General features: G+C 44.7%; 2 protein-coding genes across 3 annotated transcripts; one reads left to right on the forward strand and one right to left on the reverse strand.

Annotated features, from left to right (window-relative positions):
* The first annotated feature begins 890 nt into the window (after window positions 1-890).
* On the forward strand, window positions 891-4,621 carry LOC110486233 (proline-rich protein 29). 2 transcript variants are annotated; one of them, XM_090196316.1, is made up of 7 exons: window positions 891-969; window positions 1,077-1,150; window positions 1,601-1,691; window positions 2,430-2,551; window positions 3,272-3,432; window positions 3,550-3,620; window positions 4,136-4,621. In XM_090196316.1, the coding sequence occupies exons 4-7, from the start codon at window positions 2,444-2,446 to the stop codon at window positions 4,165-4,167; spliced, it is 372 nt and encodes a 123-aa protein (XP_090052442.1). In that variant the 5' UTR covers window positions 891-969; window positions 1,077-1,150; window positions 1,601-1,691; window positions 2,430-2,443; the 3' UTR covers window positions 4,168-4,621. The 2 variants fall into 2 exon arrangements, with proteins under 2 accessions (XP_090052442.1, XP_021413352.1); XM_021557677.3 differs by having other exon boundaries at window positions 954-1,150.
* Window positions 4,622-10,265: 5,644 nt separating this feature from the next.
* On the reverse strand, window positions 10,266-13,432 carry LOC110486234 (telethonin). The gene is made up of 2 exons (XM_021557678.3): window positions 12,885-13,432; window positions 10,266-12,542 (listed from the first exon to the last, which is right to left on the reverse strand). The coding sequence occupies exons 1-2, from the start codon at window positions 13,031-13,033 to the stop codon at window positions 12,152-12,154; spliced, it is 540 nt and encodes a 179-aa protein (XP_021413353.3). The 5' UTR covers window positions 13,034-13,432; the 3' UTR covers window positions 10,266-12,151.
* Window positions 13,433-13,862: the final 430 nt, after the last annotated feature.

Here is a 13,862-nt window from a genome sequence, read left to right on the forward strand (position 1 = left end):
ACTCTCACTCAGAATTATAGGAATTAGCTTTAAAACGGAAACATTTTATCTCCATCCCATGACAAAATGTGTAGAACTGCAAGAAATGTCTCTATGCCCCATGGCACATTATTTTAGAATTGCAGAACATTCACTTTAAAGCTGCGATTTTACTATCCTCTTCCAAGAGTGGGGGCACTCAAATGTTTTGGCCCCGACGTGGTGGGGACAAATACATCTCACTTAGGGCCCCCAAAATGCTAGAAATGGCCCTGGTGGCAGGGCTTTTTAAAAATAGAGGCGATCATTCCGAGATGGCGCACACATTGATTAATTACACCGTTTGAAATGCTGCGGTGGGGGCGGATGGGATCCGCGTGGGAGACAGTGACAGCATGTAGGAGAAGGAAAGAAGAGAGAAACACTGAGGAGGAGAACGGAGATAGCGAGAGTCAGAGCGAAAAACTCGTCAAATGAAAGCTGCAATTAGTGGTCTATGAAGTGAAAGAGAGCTGGCCCAGGCTTATCCCAGGTGTCCGTAACTTAGCCCACTCAATTTAGAGTGAGAGACCTACGTAGCGGCGGCCCACCTGTTCCCTGCCCCTCCCGTCAACATTGATGCATGCGACCATATGGATTTGCCAAGCTTATTGTCTAGGGGCGGGAAATCCCAATTATAGGCTACTTTTGTGAATTCACTCACTTCGCTACATGGAAGACGGCTACCTTTGTGCCACAGCTGTCAAAATCAATTCAAGTGTGACCACCTCATTTGCTCTTTTAGAAACGTTTAGAACTCGATTATATCATATAGGCCTAAATGCTAAGAAAATAGATGTGATAGAGAGATTGACTAATTAGTCCTAGTTTAAATATCCCATAGCAGCATAATCATTGCAGTAAGTGACGCACCAGCCTATGTGTGCGCAACAACCTGCGCATATTTCTCGCACTTGTTGTTTGCGTTTTGAAGCCTTGGCAACCCAACTGGTGAGTGTATACTCCAAGCCTGGGTTGGATCAAAACAAGGTTTATCTTCAGTCACTGTTTACAGCTCTATTTTTTTTTTTTTACCGACATATGAAACTCAATGGCAGGGAGAGATGATACTGACCCACAGTTTCAGCAGTGGAACCAGGACGCACAGAATGTGCAGATAATTCAACAGCCTGTAAGTGTGGCCAACAGGGATTTTTTTCAATAGCAAAAAAATACAGTTGACCTGTTTACTTGGCATATCATAGAGACTGTAATTCTATGTGATATTGAACACCCACGCTCATTTACAGAGAAAGTTGGCTCTCTATATGCCACTGACTTCATTTGCAGCATCATTAAGGGAGGCATCTTTAGCTTCCAACAGCTGTGATTTGAGTGTTGTTGTAATAGCTTGATGAGTCATATCTTCTTGATGCATATCTCCGGCTCACTACCTTGTAGTTTTAATTGGATGTTTTATCACGCATTGCTACTGTTAACTATGTTGAGAGAGTGGGCTGATATTGCCTGCCTCTTAACAGTAGTTCATCCATGGCAGTATTAGATATGGGAGATAGATATTCTCCCTGGCTATATGGCTCCAGTCAGCGAGCCTCATTAAAGTCTCATGTCTCCGTCCCAGGCTTCCCAGCAGCCCACAACCATCCTCCAGCAGCTCCCTGCTGCTGTGTCATCTCCCACTCCCTCCATCCGGCCAGGACACGTTAAGCAGGGTGCGTATGGCAGGCTGTCAAGATAACTTTTCAGACAGAGCCCACGTCTCTCAGCTTGCCTGATATGGGTTTCTGCCTCCAACACATGCCTGCAATATTATACAGTGTATTTTCTCACCTCACTCGTTCTCTCTCTGTGTGTCTGTGAAACTGTGAATGTCACTTCAGGTGCCAGCTGGACCTAAGGGCCAGAGCTCAACCATCTATAATGGCGGTCAATGCTCTTTATGGCACTCCTTCTCCCCCTAAAGCCTCATTGTCTGTCTGTTGGTCGCTCAGGCCAGGGCAGTGATCGTTTGCTCTGACTGACATCCTCCTGGCTGACCTTTCTGCTCTTCTTACTTTCAACTCACTTATATTGAGGTTCATTTCAATAGTGGCATTCTTTCTGATATTATTCGATGAGTAGTTTGGATTCCTCTCATTTTGACAGAGTTGTATAATATAGTGTCGTTTTGCTAAATGTTGCATCAGGCTGTCGCCAGAGTACCCTGACAAGCAGCCAGGGGGAAAAATATGTATTTTCATATTGCTGGAAGGATATCAGACAGAAATTGAGGAAGGGAGAGGACAGAACATTCAGGATGTCAGATTTGATTTAGAACTCGTGATTGGACACCATGCGGGTTGAAACGGGTTGATTGTCACTTAAAGCATAAAGGACAGCACAACAGGCATATAGAAGAAGTTAGCTTCCATGTGTGTGTGTGTGTAATGTTGCTCTCTGCTATTCTCCAGACCTGGTGGAGCTGATGATGATCCAAAATGCTCAGATGCACCAGGTCATCATGAACAACATGACCATGTCAGCCCTCAGCTCATTTGGCCATTCCCAGTTCCACCCTCCGTCTACCTCTGAGGTACAGTCATTTGGCTATTCCCGGCCCCACTCTCCACCACTGAGGTACATTTACTGTTCAGTCACATGTGCCAACTTATCATCCAGCCCGTCCGTGTGCAGCACACTCATCTTACATCATTCATCTGAAAACATGTGTTTCAGTAGGTAGAGACATACCTAACCTGATATGACAATCTAGAAAAGAAAACAGACCGAGGTCAGATTGGCTCCTCACATTAGCTAATGCACCTAAAAGTTATTTTTGGAGTCTGTTTTGGGTCACACTGTTCCTTGTCAGTTTAGTGGTTGTGTTGATGCTCCATAAGCAGTTGGTCATCCAACCCATTGAAGTGGAGAGTGAGGATGTGCCCCAAGTGTCACCCTATTCCCTATATAATGCACTATTAAAAAAATATATTAATAGAGAATAGGGTGCCATTTGACACATGTTGTGTCTGAATAGGCTGTTTTTATCCTCCCTTCCAGGCCAGCTGGTCCCCAGTGATTTTTTTTACAGCTCCTGAGTGGCGCATCTCAGTGCTAGAGGCGTCACTACAGACCCTGGTTTGATCCCGTGCTGTATCACAACCGACCGTGATCGGGAGTCCCATAGGGCAGCACACAATTGGCTCAGTATCGTCTGGGGTTAGGGGAGTGTTTGCCAGTGCTAGGACGTCATTGTAAATAAGAATTTGTTCTCGACTGACTTGCCTAGTTAAATAAAGGTTAAATACTGCAGGAGGAGGATCCAGAGGTGTACCACTACCATTACCAGCCTACCCCGGCCTACCTGCCCTACCCAACCTGGTTGCCTCCACCCCTGCCTCACCCTAGCCTGGTCTACCGCAACACCCATGAACCCCTAGAGCTAGCACCCTCACCACACAGAGACACCACCAGGTGATTCATAACACAACCCCATTCATAACACCTACCGTACCCACACTTACATAGACTGATGTTGTGACACAATGTGGGCCAGCGATAACAATGATACGCATGTGTGATGTCATCCAGGAGGGCGGTCCCACCTCCTCCCCCACCCAGCGCTACCAGGACTGTGGGGGCTGACGTCCCTCCAGCAACAGGTACACAACTGGAACACTCTGTACATCTCTGCTATATGTCTGTATAACACATATCGCAGCACTAGCGTGAACACATGGGTGTCCATAGCAGAACAGCAGAAAGAACATTGGGAGGGAGTTACCATAGAAATAGAATGACTCAATAATCTGTGGTACTGTACATACAGAATGTTGTTCTGGAGGATGAGAAGTCTCAAAGCCCTTATTGGGCACGTAAGGGGCTGTGTAACAGTCTTCTAACATGTAGGATCTAACCATATATATCTTATTAAATTACTACTACTACTTATTCCTAATTCTATGGATCTAACATCCCAATTAGCACCCTCTGTTAGATGATGTGAGAGCTCTGTGATGCTGGTTGGTGGAGGATCATAATGACGCTGATGAGGGTGCTGACAGTGCTGCTGATTGCGATTACTGTGGGTTATAACGAGGCTGATTATACTCAGCACTTGTGAGGAATGTGTTCATCAGATGCATTCCCTGTCTCTCTTTGTCTCGCGAATGTGTAGATTACTATGATGCTGCGGAGAGAAGACAGTGACAAGAAGAGCAGAAATCTACAGCATCCATTCATCGTTAGCCTTGTTTTTACAAGATGGAATCCTTCTAAACGTGTCACAGTAAACGGAACTACATTTCAGAGGCGATGCAGTTTTGTTCTTCATAATAGTTATTCATAATATCATGTTTCTGTATCTTATAATGCTCACCATAGTTCTGTTTTTTTTTCTCCGTGTTTTAATGTGTGTCTTTTTAGATTTGTTATTTCAAGTAAAGAAAAGGCCAAGATCATCATTGTTCAGCATTGTTCAATGTTTTTAAGCTCACTTCCAGACTTGTGCTGTAGCTCAGTTGGTAGAGCATGGCACTTCTAACACTAGGGTTGTGGGTTTGAATCCCGACACCAACCATACATAAGATGTATGATGTATGATATGATATGATGTATGTATAAGTCGCTTTGGATATATGCCTGCTAAATGACATATATTATAGTCGTTTTGGCCTTGTTTTTTTTTACATGCATTACACAAAATACCCAGCAGGGTGCAGCATCATCTTTGTAATGACAAAGTCAGAGGGCGCTTTTCTATGACTGGGAGTTAGTTTTTAGCAGGTTGACATTTATTGTTGTGAATCTTGATCTGGAGGCAGCTCTGCAGAGAGGTCACAAGCTAACACAGACAGAAAGTCATAAAATCAGTTTTTAAACCTAACATTAACCACACTGCTAACCCTAATGCCTAACCTTAAATTAAGACCAGAAAGCACATTTTTGTATTCATACATGTTTGCGATTTAGACAATTTTGACTTTGCAACTGGCCCATCTTGCAGAAATTGCTCAGTTTTGCCTACAGGGCAAGATTCATGACAATAAATGTCAAGCTGCTTGTTTATATTCATGTCTATCAGCATGTCACTTGTTATTTCAGTGAGTTTCTGGCAAGTTCATATATACACTACATGACCAAAAGTATGTGGACATCTGCTCGTCAAACAGCTCATCCCAAAATCATGGGCATTAATATGAAGTTGGTCTCCCCTTTGCTTCTATAACAGCCTCCACTTCTCTGGGAAGGCTTTCCACTCGATGTTGGAACATTGCTGCAGGAACTTGCTTCCATTCAGCCACAAGAGCATTAGTGAGGTCGGGCACTGATGTTGGGCGATTAGGCCTGGGTCACAGTCAGCGTTCCAATTCATCCCAAAGGTGTTCAATTGGGTTGAGGTCAGGACTCTGTGCAGGCCAGTCAACTTCTTCCACACCGATCTCGACAAACCATTTCTGTATGGACCTCGCTTTGTGCACGGGGGCATCGCCATTCCTGTTTCAGCATGACAGCGAGCTTTCCACCACTCCAGCGGACGCTTGGCATTGCGTATAGTGATCTTAGGCTTGTCTGCAGCTGCTCGGCCATGGAAACCAATTTCATGAAGCTCTCATCGAACAGTTCTTGTACTGACGTTGCTTCCAGAGGCAGTTTGGATCTCAGCAGTGAGTGTTGCAACTGAGGACAGACGATTTCTACGCGCTACACGCTTCAGCACTCAATGGTCCCTTTCTGTGAGCTTGTGTAGCCTACCACTTTGCGGCTGAGCTGTGGTTGCTCCTAGATATTTCCACTTCACAATAACAGCACTTACAATTGACCAGTGCAGCTCCAGCAGGGCTGACATTTGCGTAATGACTTGTTGGAAAGGTGGCATTCTACTGCCAATGTTTGTCTATGGAGTTTGCATGGCTGTGTACTTGATTTTATACACCTGTCAGCAACAGGTGTGGCTGAAATAGCATAATTCACTAATTTGAAGGGGTGTCCACATACTTCTGTATATTTAGTGTATGTCAAAAATATGCATATTCTATTGCATATCTAAGCATATTCCTTGAGCTGTCTGTATCCTCCAGACGAGTTGTTATTTTTTTTAAGAAACTAAATATGGTTTTCTGCATCTCTGCTAAAATCTGGGTAAAATATGGAAAGGAATGTGAATTATTCAGTACATTTTGTTATTGCTTGCTTTTCTAAAGTTGACCAATCTTACCAGCAGGCATGCCAGCTAAGATTGATAGCCTGAATTGACTTCTTGGTAGCTAGTTAAGAGGATGGGAGATTAGGAACCTATCTGGGCTAATGCAAACTTCATAAAGTTGCTAGGTGGCTAGTAGTATTACAGAGAGACAACAAAATGAACAACAATTATATATTTTTCAAACAGGACAAATCTGAGGGGGCCACCGTGCCCCCTATGAGCATGACGCCTTTGAGCGTGCATGCGTGTGTGTGTGCAGTGGGTGCGTACAGGCATGTATTAGTGAGTAGCAGTGGCGTATATTCTTGGATGCCAAGGGAAGCCAGGCTTCCCAAAACAAAATTAACAAGATATAAAAGAAAATAACAAATTATTTTGTCTTTCATCTCTCTGTGTTTCATAAATGTCCTTCAATTCGCAAAAGGCTGAATGTATCTCACTGGAGAAAGCATCCGAGTGAACGAAACAGCGCCCCTCTGTCTCAGTTCGTGTAGCCCATCTATCTGATGCTGTTTGGTCAAAAAGAGTATGACATGGTTGTCGCTCGTAGCATTGAATGCAAGGAAAGCTAGCGAGCATTTGGCCTCCCTTGAAATTGAAAAATAATAATAATAATAGCCAATCAGCGTAGAGCAACAGAGACAACGTTGACAGCACTAGCAAACATTTGTAAACCGTTGTAGGAGGAATCATGGACCAAGAACAGGAATTTTGGAACAGGGAGACAGAAAGGTGAGTTTCTGAGGAGGAATGGAGGTGGAGTAAGAGGACGAAGACGTTGAAGAGTATGAGGAAAGCAGAGGTTGGATTTGAATCTGAGGAAGATGGCGATAAACATGGAGATGAGATGGGGTGTCAAAGAAGATTGGTGTCAAACAGAGTGACCCGTGCGCCAGACTGAGTTCTGGAGATAAAATGGAAGTGAATGAGGGCAAGTTAAGTGAGGTGGAAGGTGTGGTGAAGAGCTCAGAACCTGAGCCTGGCATCAATATGACAGTACACACTGCCTTGTTCAGGGGCAGAACGACAGATTTTTACCTTGTCAGCTCATGGATTCGATCTTGCAACCTAGTCCAATGCTCTAACAACTAGGCTACCTGCCACCCCGTTTTTTTCTCTGTTGTTCTAAGTCAATAGCTGTTTAGTAGTCTGAAAATGTTGGGGAAACCGTGAGGACTAGAAAACAGAAACTATGGAAACTCAAAGATTGGGAAAAAAACGTTAGTAGGACTTGACTGGACAAGACGAATTGGCAACAGACAAACAGAAAATGCAGGTCGACAGTAAATACACAGGAGATATTAGGGACAAATGGGATACACCTGGTGAGAGGGGTGGAGACAGGTGAAGTAGATTACAAGATAGATTACAAGAGAATTGAATACTTATGTTTTGACAGGCGTTCACAGTGACTCTGCATTCTACCGTACTTCACCACCGTATGACCTCCCATGACGCCCTAAGGGTTTAAATGTACTGTGATGAGTACACACAGGGGTTAGATGGGAGGAGATCAAAAGCAAATTGACTCCACGAACCCTGAAGGTGATGAAGAATACAACCAAATCTGGGGTCAGTCTTGAAATGGCAGACGATACAGCACATACTGGTAATTTACAAAATGGATGGATGGATCAATTCAATCAAGTTAGAGTTACACAATATTGATATCTGTACTAGAATGCATGTACAGTTAGTGGATGGAGTAGGAGATATGGGATGAGGGCTATCTGATGGACTGAGACTTGGGGGAGTCCGTGTTGTGTTGAGATTTTCCACATGAACTTCACTCTCCGTGTCAACTGACATTCCTTGGCTACTGGAGGGGGGTTTCATGACTTGGCAGCGTCTATGGTGGATTCTGTCTCGGCCTGTTTGGGGTGTGGCTGTGGCAGATAGGTTTTAGGGGGGTGATAGAAGTGTTCTATTCTAGATAAGAGGGGAAAGGAAGCAGACCAGATGACCCAAAGATCTGATAAAACAGTGAGGGATTAAGAGCTCAGAGGAGAAGAACAGGCAGATACGGCTGTCTCTCTGGCTCTGTCTCTTTAGTGATAGCAATGTTTACCCTGCTAATAATACCTAGACCCCTACACAGAGCCATACTAGACACCATAACAGAGAGACAAGGGGTGGGCAGAGAAAATGATAGAGAGAGGGAGAAAGACCAAAAGAAAGGGAAGTGGGGAAAAATGAACAATCCCAGTTGGAGAAACTGTGAGTTGGAAGGAAAAAGTAAACATGAAGGGACAGGGGAGAGAAAGTAGTAGAGGTTACAGTATGTGGGTCGAGACTGGAGCAGTGTGTCCTGGGCAGAGAGCCGATGGAGATATTAGCCTACTGGGGAAAAATAAATAAATAAACCGAGAAATACAGAAATACCTTATATAGATAAGTATTCAAACCCTTTTCTATGAGACTCGAAATTGAGCTCAGGTGCATCCTGTTTCCATTGATCATCCTTGAGGTGTTTCTACAACTTGATTGGAGTCCACCTGTAGTAAATTCCATTGATTGGACATTATTTGGAAAGGCATACACCTGTCCATATAAGGTCCCACAGTTGCCAGTGCATGTCAGAAAAACCAAGCCGTGAGGTTGAAGGAATTGTCCGTAAAGCTCAGAGACAGGATTATGTTGAGGCATAGATCTGTGGAATGGTACCAATAAGTTTCTGCAGCATTAAAGGTCCCAGTGGCCTCCATCAGTGGCCTCCATCATTCTTTAATGGAAGAAGTTTAGAGCTACCTAGAGCTGGCCACCTGGCCAAACTCAGCAATCAGGGGAGAAGGGCCTTGGGCAGGTGGGGTGACCAAGAACCCGATGGTCACTCTGACAGAGCTTCAGAGTTCCTTTGTGGAGATGGGAGAACCTTCCAGAAGGACAACCATCTCTGCAGCACTCCACCAATCAGGCCTTTACGGTAGAGTGGCCAGACGGAAGCCACTGCTCAGTAAAAGGCACATGACATCCCGCTTGGAGTTTGCCAAAAGGTATCTAAAGGACTCTCAGACCATGAGAAACAAGATTTTCCAGTCTGATGAAGCCAAGATTGAACTCTTTGGCCTGAATGCCAAGCGTCACGTCTGGAGGAAACCTGGCACCATCCCCATGGTGAAGCATGGTGGTGGCAGCATCATGCTGTGGGGATGTTTTTCAGCGGCAGGGACTGGAAACTAGTCAGGATCGAGGGAAAGATGAACGGAGCAAAGTACAGAGAGATTCTTGATGAAAACCTGCTCCAGAGCTCTCAGGACCTCAGTCTGCGGCGAAGGTTCACCTTCCAACATTAGAATGACTCTAAGCACACAGCCAGGACAATGCAGGAATGACTTCGGGACAAGTTTCTGAATGCATGTGTGCTAAGCTTGTAACATCATACCCAAGAAGACTTGAAGGATGTAATCGCTGCCAAAGGTGTTTCAACAAAGTACTGAGTAAAAGGTCTTAATACTTATGTAAATGTGATATTTCTGTTTTCATTTATTGTTTTATGAATTTGCAAAAAATTCTAAAAACCTGTTTTTGCTTTTTCATTATGGGGTATTGGGTGTAGATTGATAAGGGGGTGGGAAACCATTTAATACATATCATTATGAGGCTGTAACGTAACAAAATGTCTGAATACTTTCCAAATGCACTGTATAAACAAGAATTCTGTAGAGATGTCCAGCTCAGTCAGTTTACAAGTTTTACGTTTCCTTATGGTAAGATGTTAGGCACTAATTGTATCACCCTGTTGCAGGGGAACTTTCAGGAAATGTAAAACTTGTAGTGTATTTGAAGTTTGACAAATCTTCTGAAGTTTGTAATAATCACTTTGAAATTTCAGACTTGATTTTCAATACAAAAAAGATACATAAGCCCCCAGTTCAGCTGTTGCTGCCTGAACAGAAGCCTGTAGGTGCAAGGTCATGAGTTAGCCCTGTTGTTTACAGCTGATAATCAGTCAGGCGTTGATTAATCTATCATCACCACTCCCCATTTACTGTGTGTGTGTATGTGTGTGTATGTGTGTGTGTGTGTGTGTGTGTGTGTGTGTGTGTGTGTGTGTGTGTGGTCTTTGATGGTTGTATTAAACAGGTTAACACAGGAAAAAAAGTGAAAAGCACTTCAGATTTTATTATACAAAAATATAAACCCAACACATGAAAACAGATAGTGGAGAGTGGGATAAGTTGAGCCAAACGGGTTAGTTGTATCTAGGAAGCCATACACAAAATTAATAATTTGACAAAATATTTAGGAAGAGGTCATAATTTCATGGAGTCTGTGAAAAATTGTTCTATACATCATTTTGGGTCTCTATAAGCTTCAATATGAGGTCCTAAACCTAGCATGAAAGTGCATCCTTGTAGCTGTGTGGGCTGATTTAGTCAAAATGTTTGCCTTGGGGTAAGTTGAGCCAACGGCAGTGGGGTAAATGGTTGAGCCAATGACAAGTGTTAAAAGATGCTTCAAATTATTACAAGACAAAAAAGTGATTGTGGTGGTGTTGAATTGTGTTTGGGAAACAGTTAGTGGTAATATTTCATTCAGTACTGACATTTGTAGACGGCTTAACTTACCCGGCCCCCGGCTCAAATAAATTGTGTCAAGAGACCCCTTTTTTTGGACAAACTATGCTTTCAAAATTACAATGTTTACATGAATTCGGTTTATTTCCAGGGATACACAACATCCTGAAATACATGTAGACATCTTTGTTAGAAAGAATACTATATTTCCCTTGACAGAGTGATGCTGAATGTAAGAAATGGCTCAACTTACCCCACTTTCCTCTACAACAGTAGAGACTCACATCATTCTGTATGATCTGTTCACTAACTCTACCAGATACATCAGATGCTGTACATCAGATGTCAACATTAACACACAGCTAGGTGGGCAGATCAGCTCAAACACTGTCAAATGACACGTTGTTTGAAATATATACGATAAGTCTTGATCATACAAGTAGTCAGTCTATATCAATGACTTGAGTCCTGACCCGGGACCATCCAGACATGTCAGCACACACAAACCTCCCACTGGGCACACACTGGTTGAATCAACGTTGTTTCCACATAATTTCAATGAAATGACATTGAACCAACGTGGAATAGATGTTGAATTGACGTCTGTGCCCAAGTGGCTCCTTTGTCTGGGTTCCCAGTGTGGGATCATGTTGTACCGTTCTGTCCTCTCACCCAGGATTAGAGTGTGTCAAGGACTTCTGAAGGTCTGGAGGCTCACCAGCTCTCCATTCTTATGAAAGAAGAGGGATGGATGCCAAGGTATGTTGAGCCCACCCCTCCCTCCGTGCCCACTTTCTTGTTCCGCTCTACAGTTCCAATTCTCTTCTGCTCTCTCCCACTCTGTCCCTTTTGAAGCATCTTTGATATCTTCATATGTCCCTTCCCTCACCTCCCTCATCTGTGCATCATTCCACATGAATATATCAAAAAATACATCCTCATTAGCACATTGGTTGAGCATATTAAATGTCCTGCTGTCTCAATACTGTGAGGTGTCATTGCCATAATATGACAATGCGGTCAGAATGTACCACTGCACACAATGCAGTCAGAATGCCATACTATGCTGTGTGGCTTATCCAGAGCTGGCTTTAGCCAGGCAGGGGGACAGGGGCAGTTCATTCAGTGTGTAGACGTGACAAGGACAGTCTGGTATTTTCCAGTCAACAGGGAGATTAGTTGATGGCACAGCTGAAACACACCTTTCTGTCAATCAAAAGATGCCATCAGCTCTCTAAGCAAATAATACCTTGTATAACAAACAGTATGACATTGGACATGTCCCTAGTATACATGTAATACTTAATTCAACAGGAAAGGTATACACTGTGTGACGGCACTACTAGGGAATAGGGATGGAATAAATGTCACTAGGAATAAATCTATACACATCCCTCCATGCTGTTATCTGATGGACTGAGCCCCAAAGTTAACCTTTCACTCTAACGTCCATTGTTCCTCTCCTCTTCCTTCACCCTCTCTGGGCCTCCTGTGACACGGAGCGGCCCAGTGCTTTGGGCGCCTTGGCGAACTCCATCCTGAGTGGCTTGGCGGGAGGCAGGTCCTGTGTGATCTCAACCACGGCCCTCTTGCCAGGGCAGACACCGTCGGGGATGGGGAAGGGACGGAGGTCCTCCTGGGTGTGTGGTGCTCCGCGACCCAGCCGGATGCCCAGCTGTGCAGGGGTGAAGATGGGCAGCGGCAGGGTGTTCCTCTTGGGCAGAAGCTGGTGCTCTCTCACACCCCTCTCCACGGTGCCCACTCTGTACACCCCCGAGGGACAGGCCTGGGCCAGAGAGCGAGCCTCCCACTGACGAGTGTAGGTCTCCCTACGAGAGTCATCGTTCATGTTCATTGTCTGCCTGTGGAGAGATGAGACCCTCACAGTTAGGAATGAACAGTTGGATATTGCTCAGTGATTTTCAAACTCCAATCTCTTACAGTATCAAGCAGAGAGTCCTACCAGCGAAATGAAAATCATTACATTTTACAGTCAGCTGATAGATTAGCCTGACAGTTATTATAACTAAGATACATTATACAGTAGGCTAGTCTTGAGTATGATGACTCACAGGGTAATATAGGAGAACGTCGTGCTTTATTGTTATTGGATATTTTATATAAGAAGAAATTACTTAATGTTGTTCAATATGTTCTATGTACCAGAAGTAATTAATACAGTTTGTCAAAAGGCTGTGTCTCACCTGTCCATGGCTCGGGTCTTCATGTTAACGCTGTTCCAGTCGGCTTTGTAGCTCTCCCTCTGAGCCTGGTTCTCTTCATGTACGCTGCAGGCCAGCTCAGCCCCCACCACGGCCCCAGCACGCTTCTCAACAACGGTACACACCTGCATTATCACAGTTCTGTCCTTATATCTGTTTTTATCACCTCCGTTAGCTTCTAGGACTCTAGAAGCTCTCTATCTATCTGTCTGTCTTGGTGTCTCTGTGTTGGGTGTTCTTCTCTCTGGATTATCTGTCTGTCTGTAGTTGCTAGCCAAGGTAATCTGTGATGGTTCAGGCAGCTCTCTCCTCTCTCTTGCCTCTGTGGTGGTGGTGATGGTCTGGTGGTCTCTGCTGTCTGTGTCTGGGAACATGCCCGTCTATCTCCTTTATAGAAGCCCTGCTGCTATTTCTAAGCCATGTTGTCACTCCACAGCTAGTGTGTGCTGACACCTGACACCAAGAGCGGCCCGTCCCTGACTTTGTCCCGGGAGTTAGAACTGACTGACTCAGGGCAGCTGTTGAGAAAGAGAGAGGGAGGTGGCTGGGGGAGAGAGGGAGGTGGCTGGGGGAGAGAGGAAGAGAGAGGGAGGTGGCTGGGGGAGGGAGGGAGAGAGAGAGAGAGAGAGAGAGAGAGAGAGAGAGAGAGAGAGAGAGAGAGAGAGAGAGAGAGAGAGAGAGAGAGAGAGAGAGAGAGAGAGAGAGAGAGAGAGAGAGAGAGAGAGAGAGAGAGAGAGAGAGAGAGAGAGAGAGAGAGAGAGAGAGAGAGAGAGAGAGAGAGAGAGAGAGAGAGAGAGAGAGAGAGAGAGAGAGAGAGAGAGAGAGAGAGAGAGAGGTGGCTGGGAGAGAGAGGGAGGTGGCTGGGAGAGAGAGGGAGGTGGCTGGGGGAGAGAGGGAGGTGGCTGGGGGAGAGAGGAAGAGAGAGGGGGTGGCTGGGGGAGAGAGGAAGAGAGAGAGAGG

Source organism: Oncorhynchus mykiss, chromosome 13 (genome assembly GCF_057628025.1).
Source record: "Oncorhynchus mykiss isolate SJ-2025 chromosome 13, ASM5762802v1, whole genome shotgun sequence".
Lineage (NCBI taxonomy): Eukaryota > Metazoa > Chordata > Actinopteri > Salmoniformes > Salmonidae > Oncorhynchus > Oncorhynchus mykiss.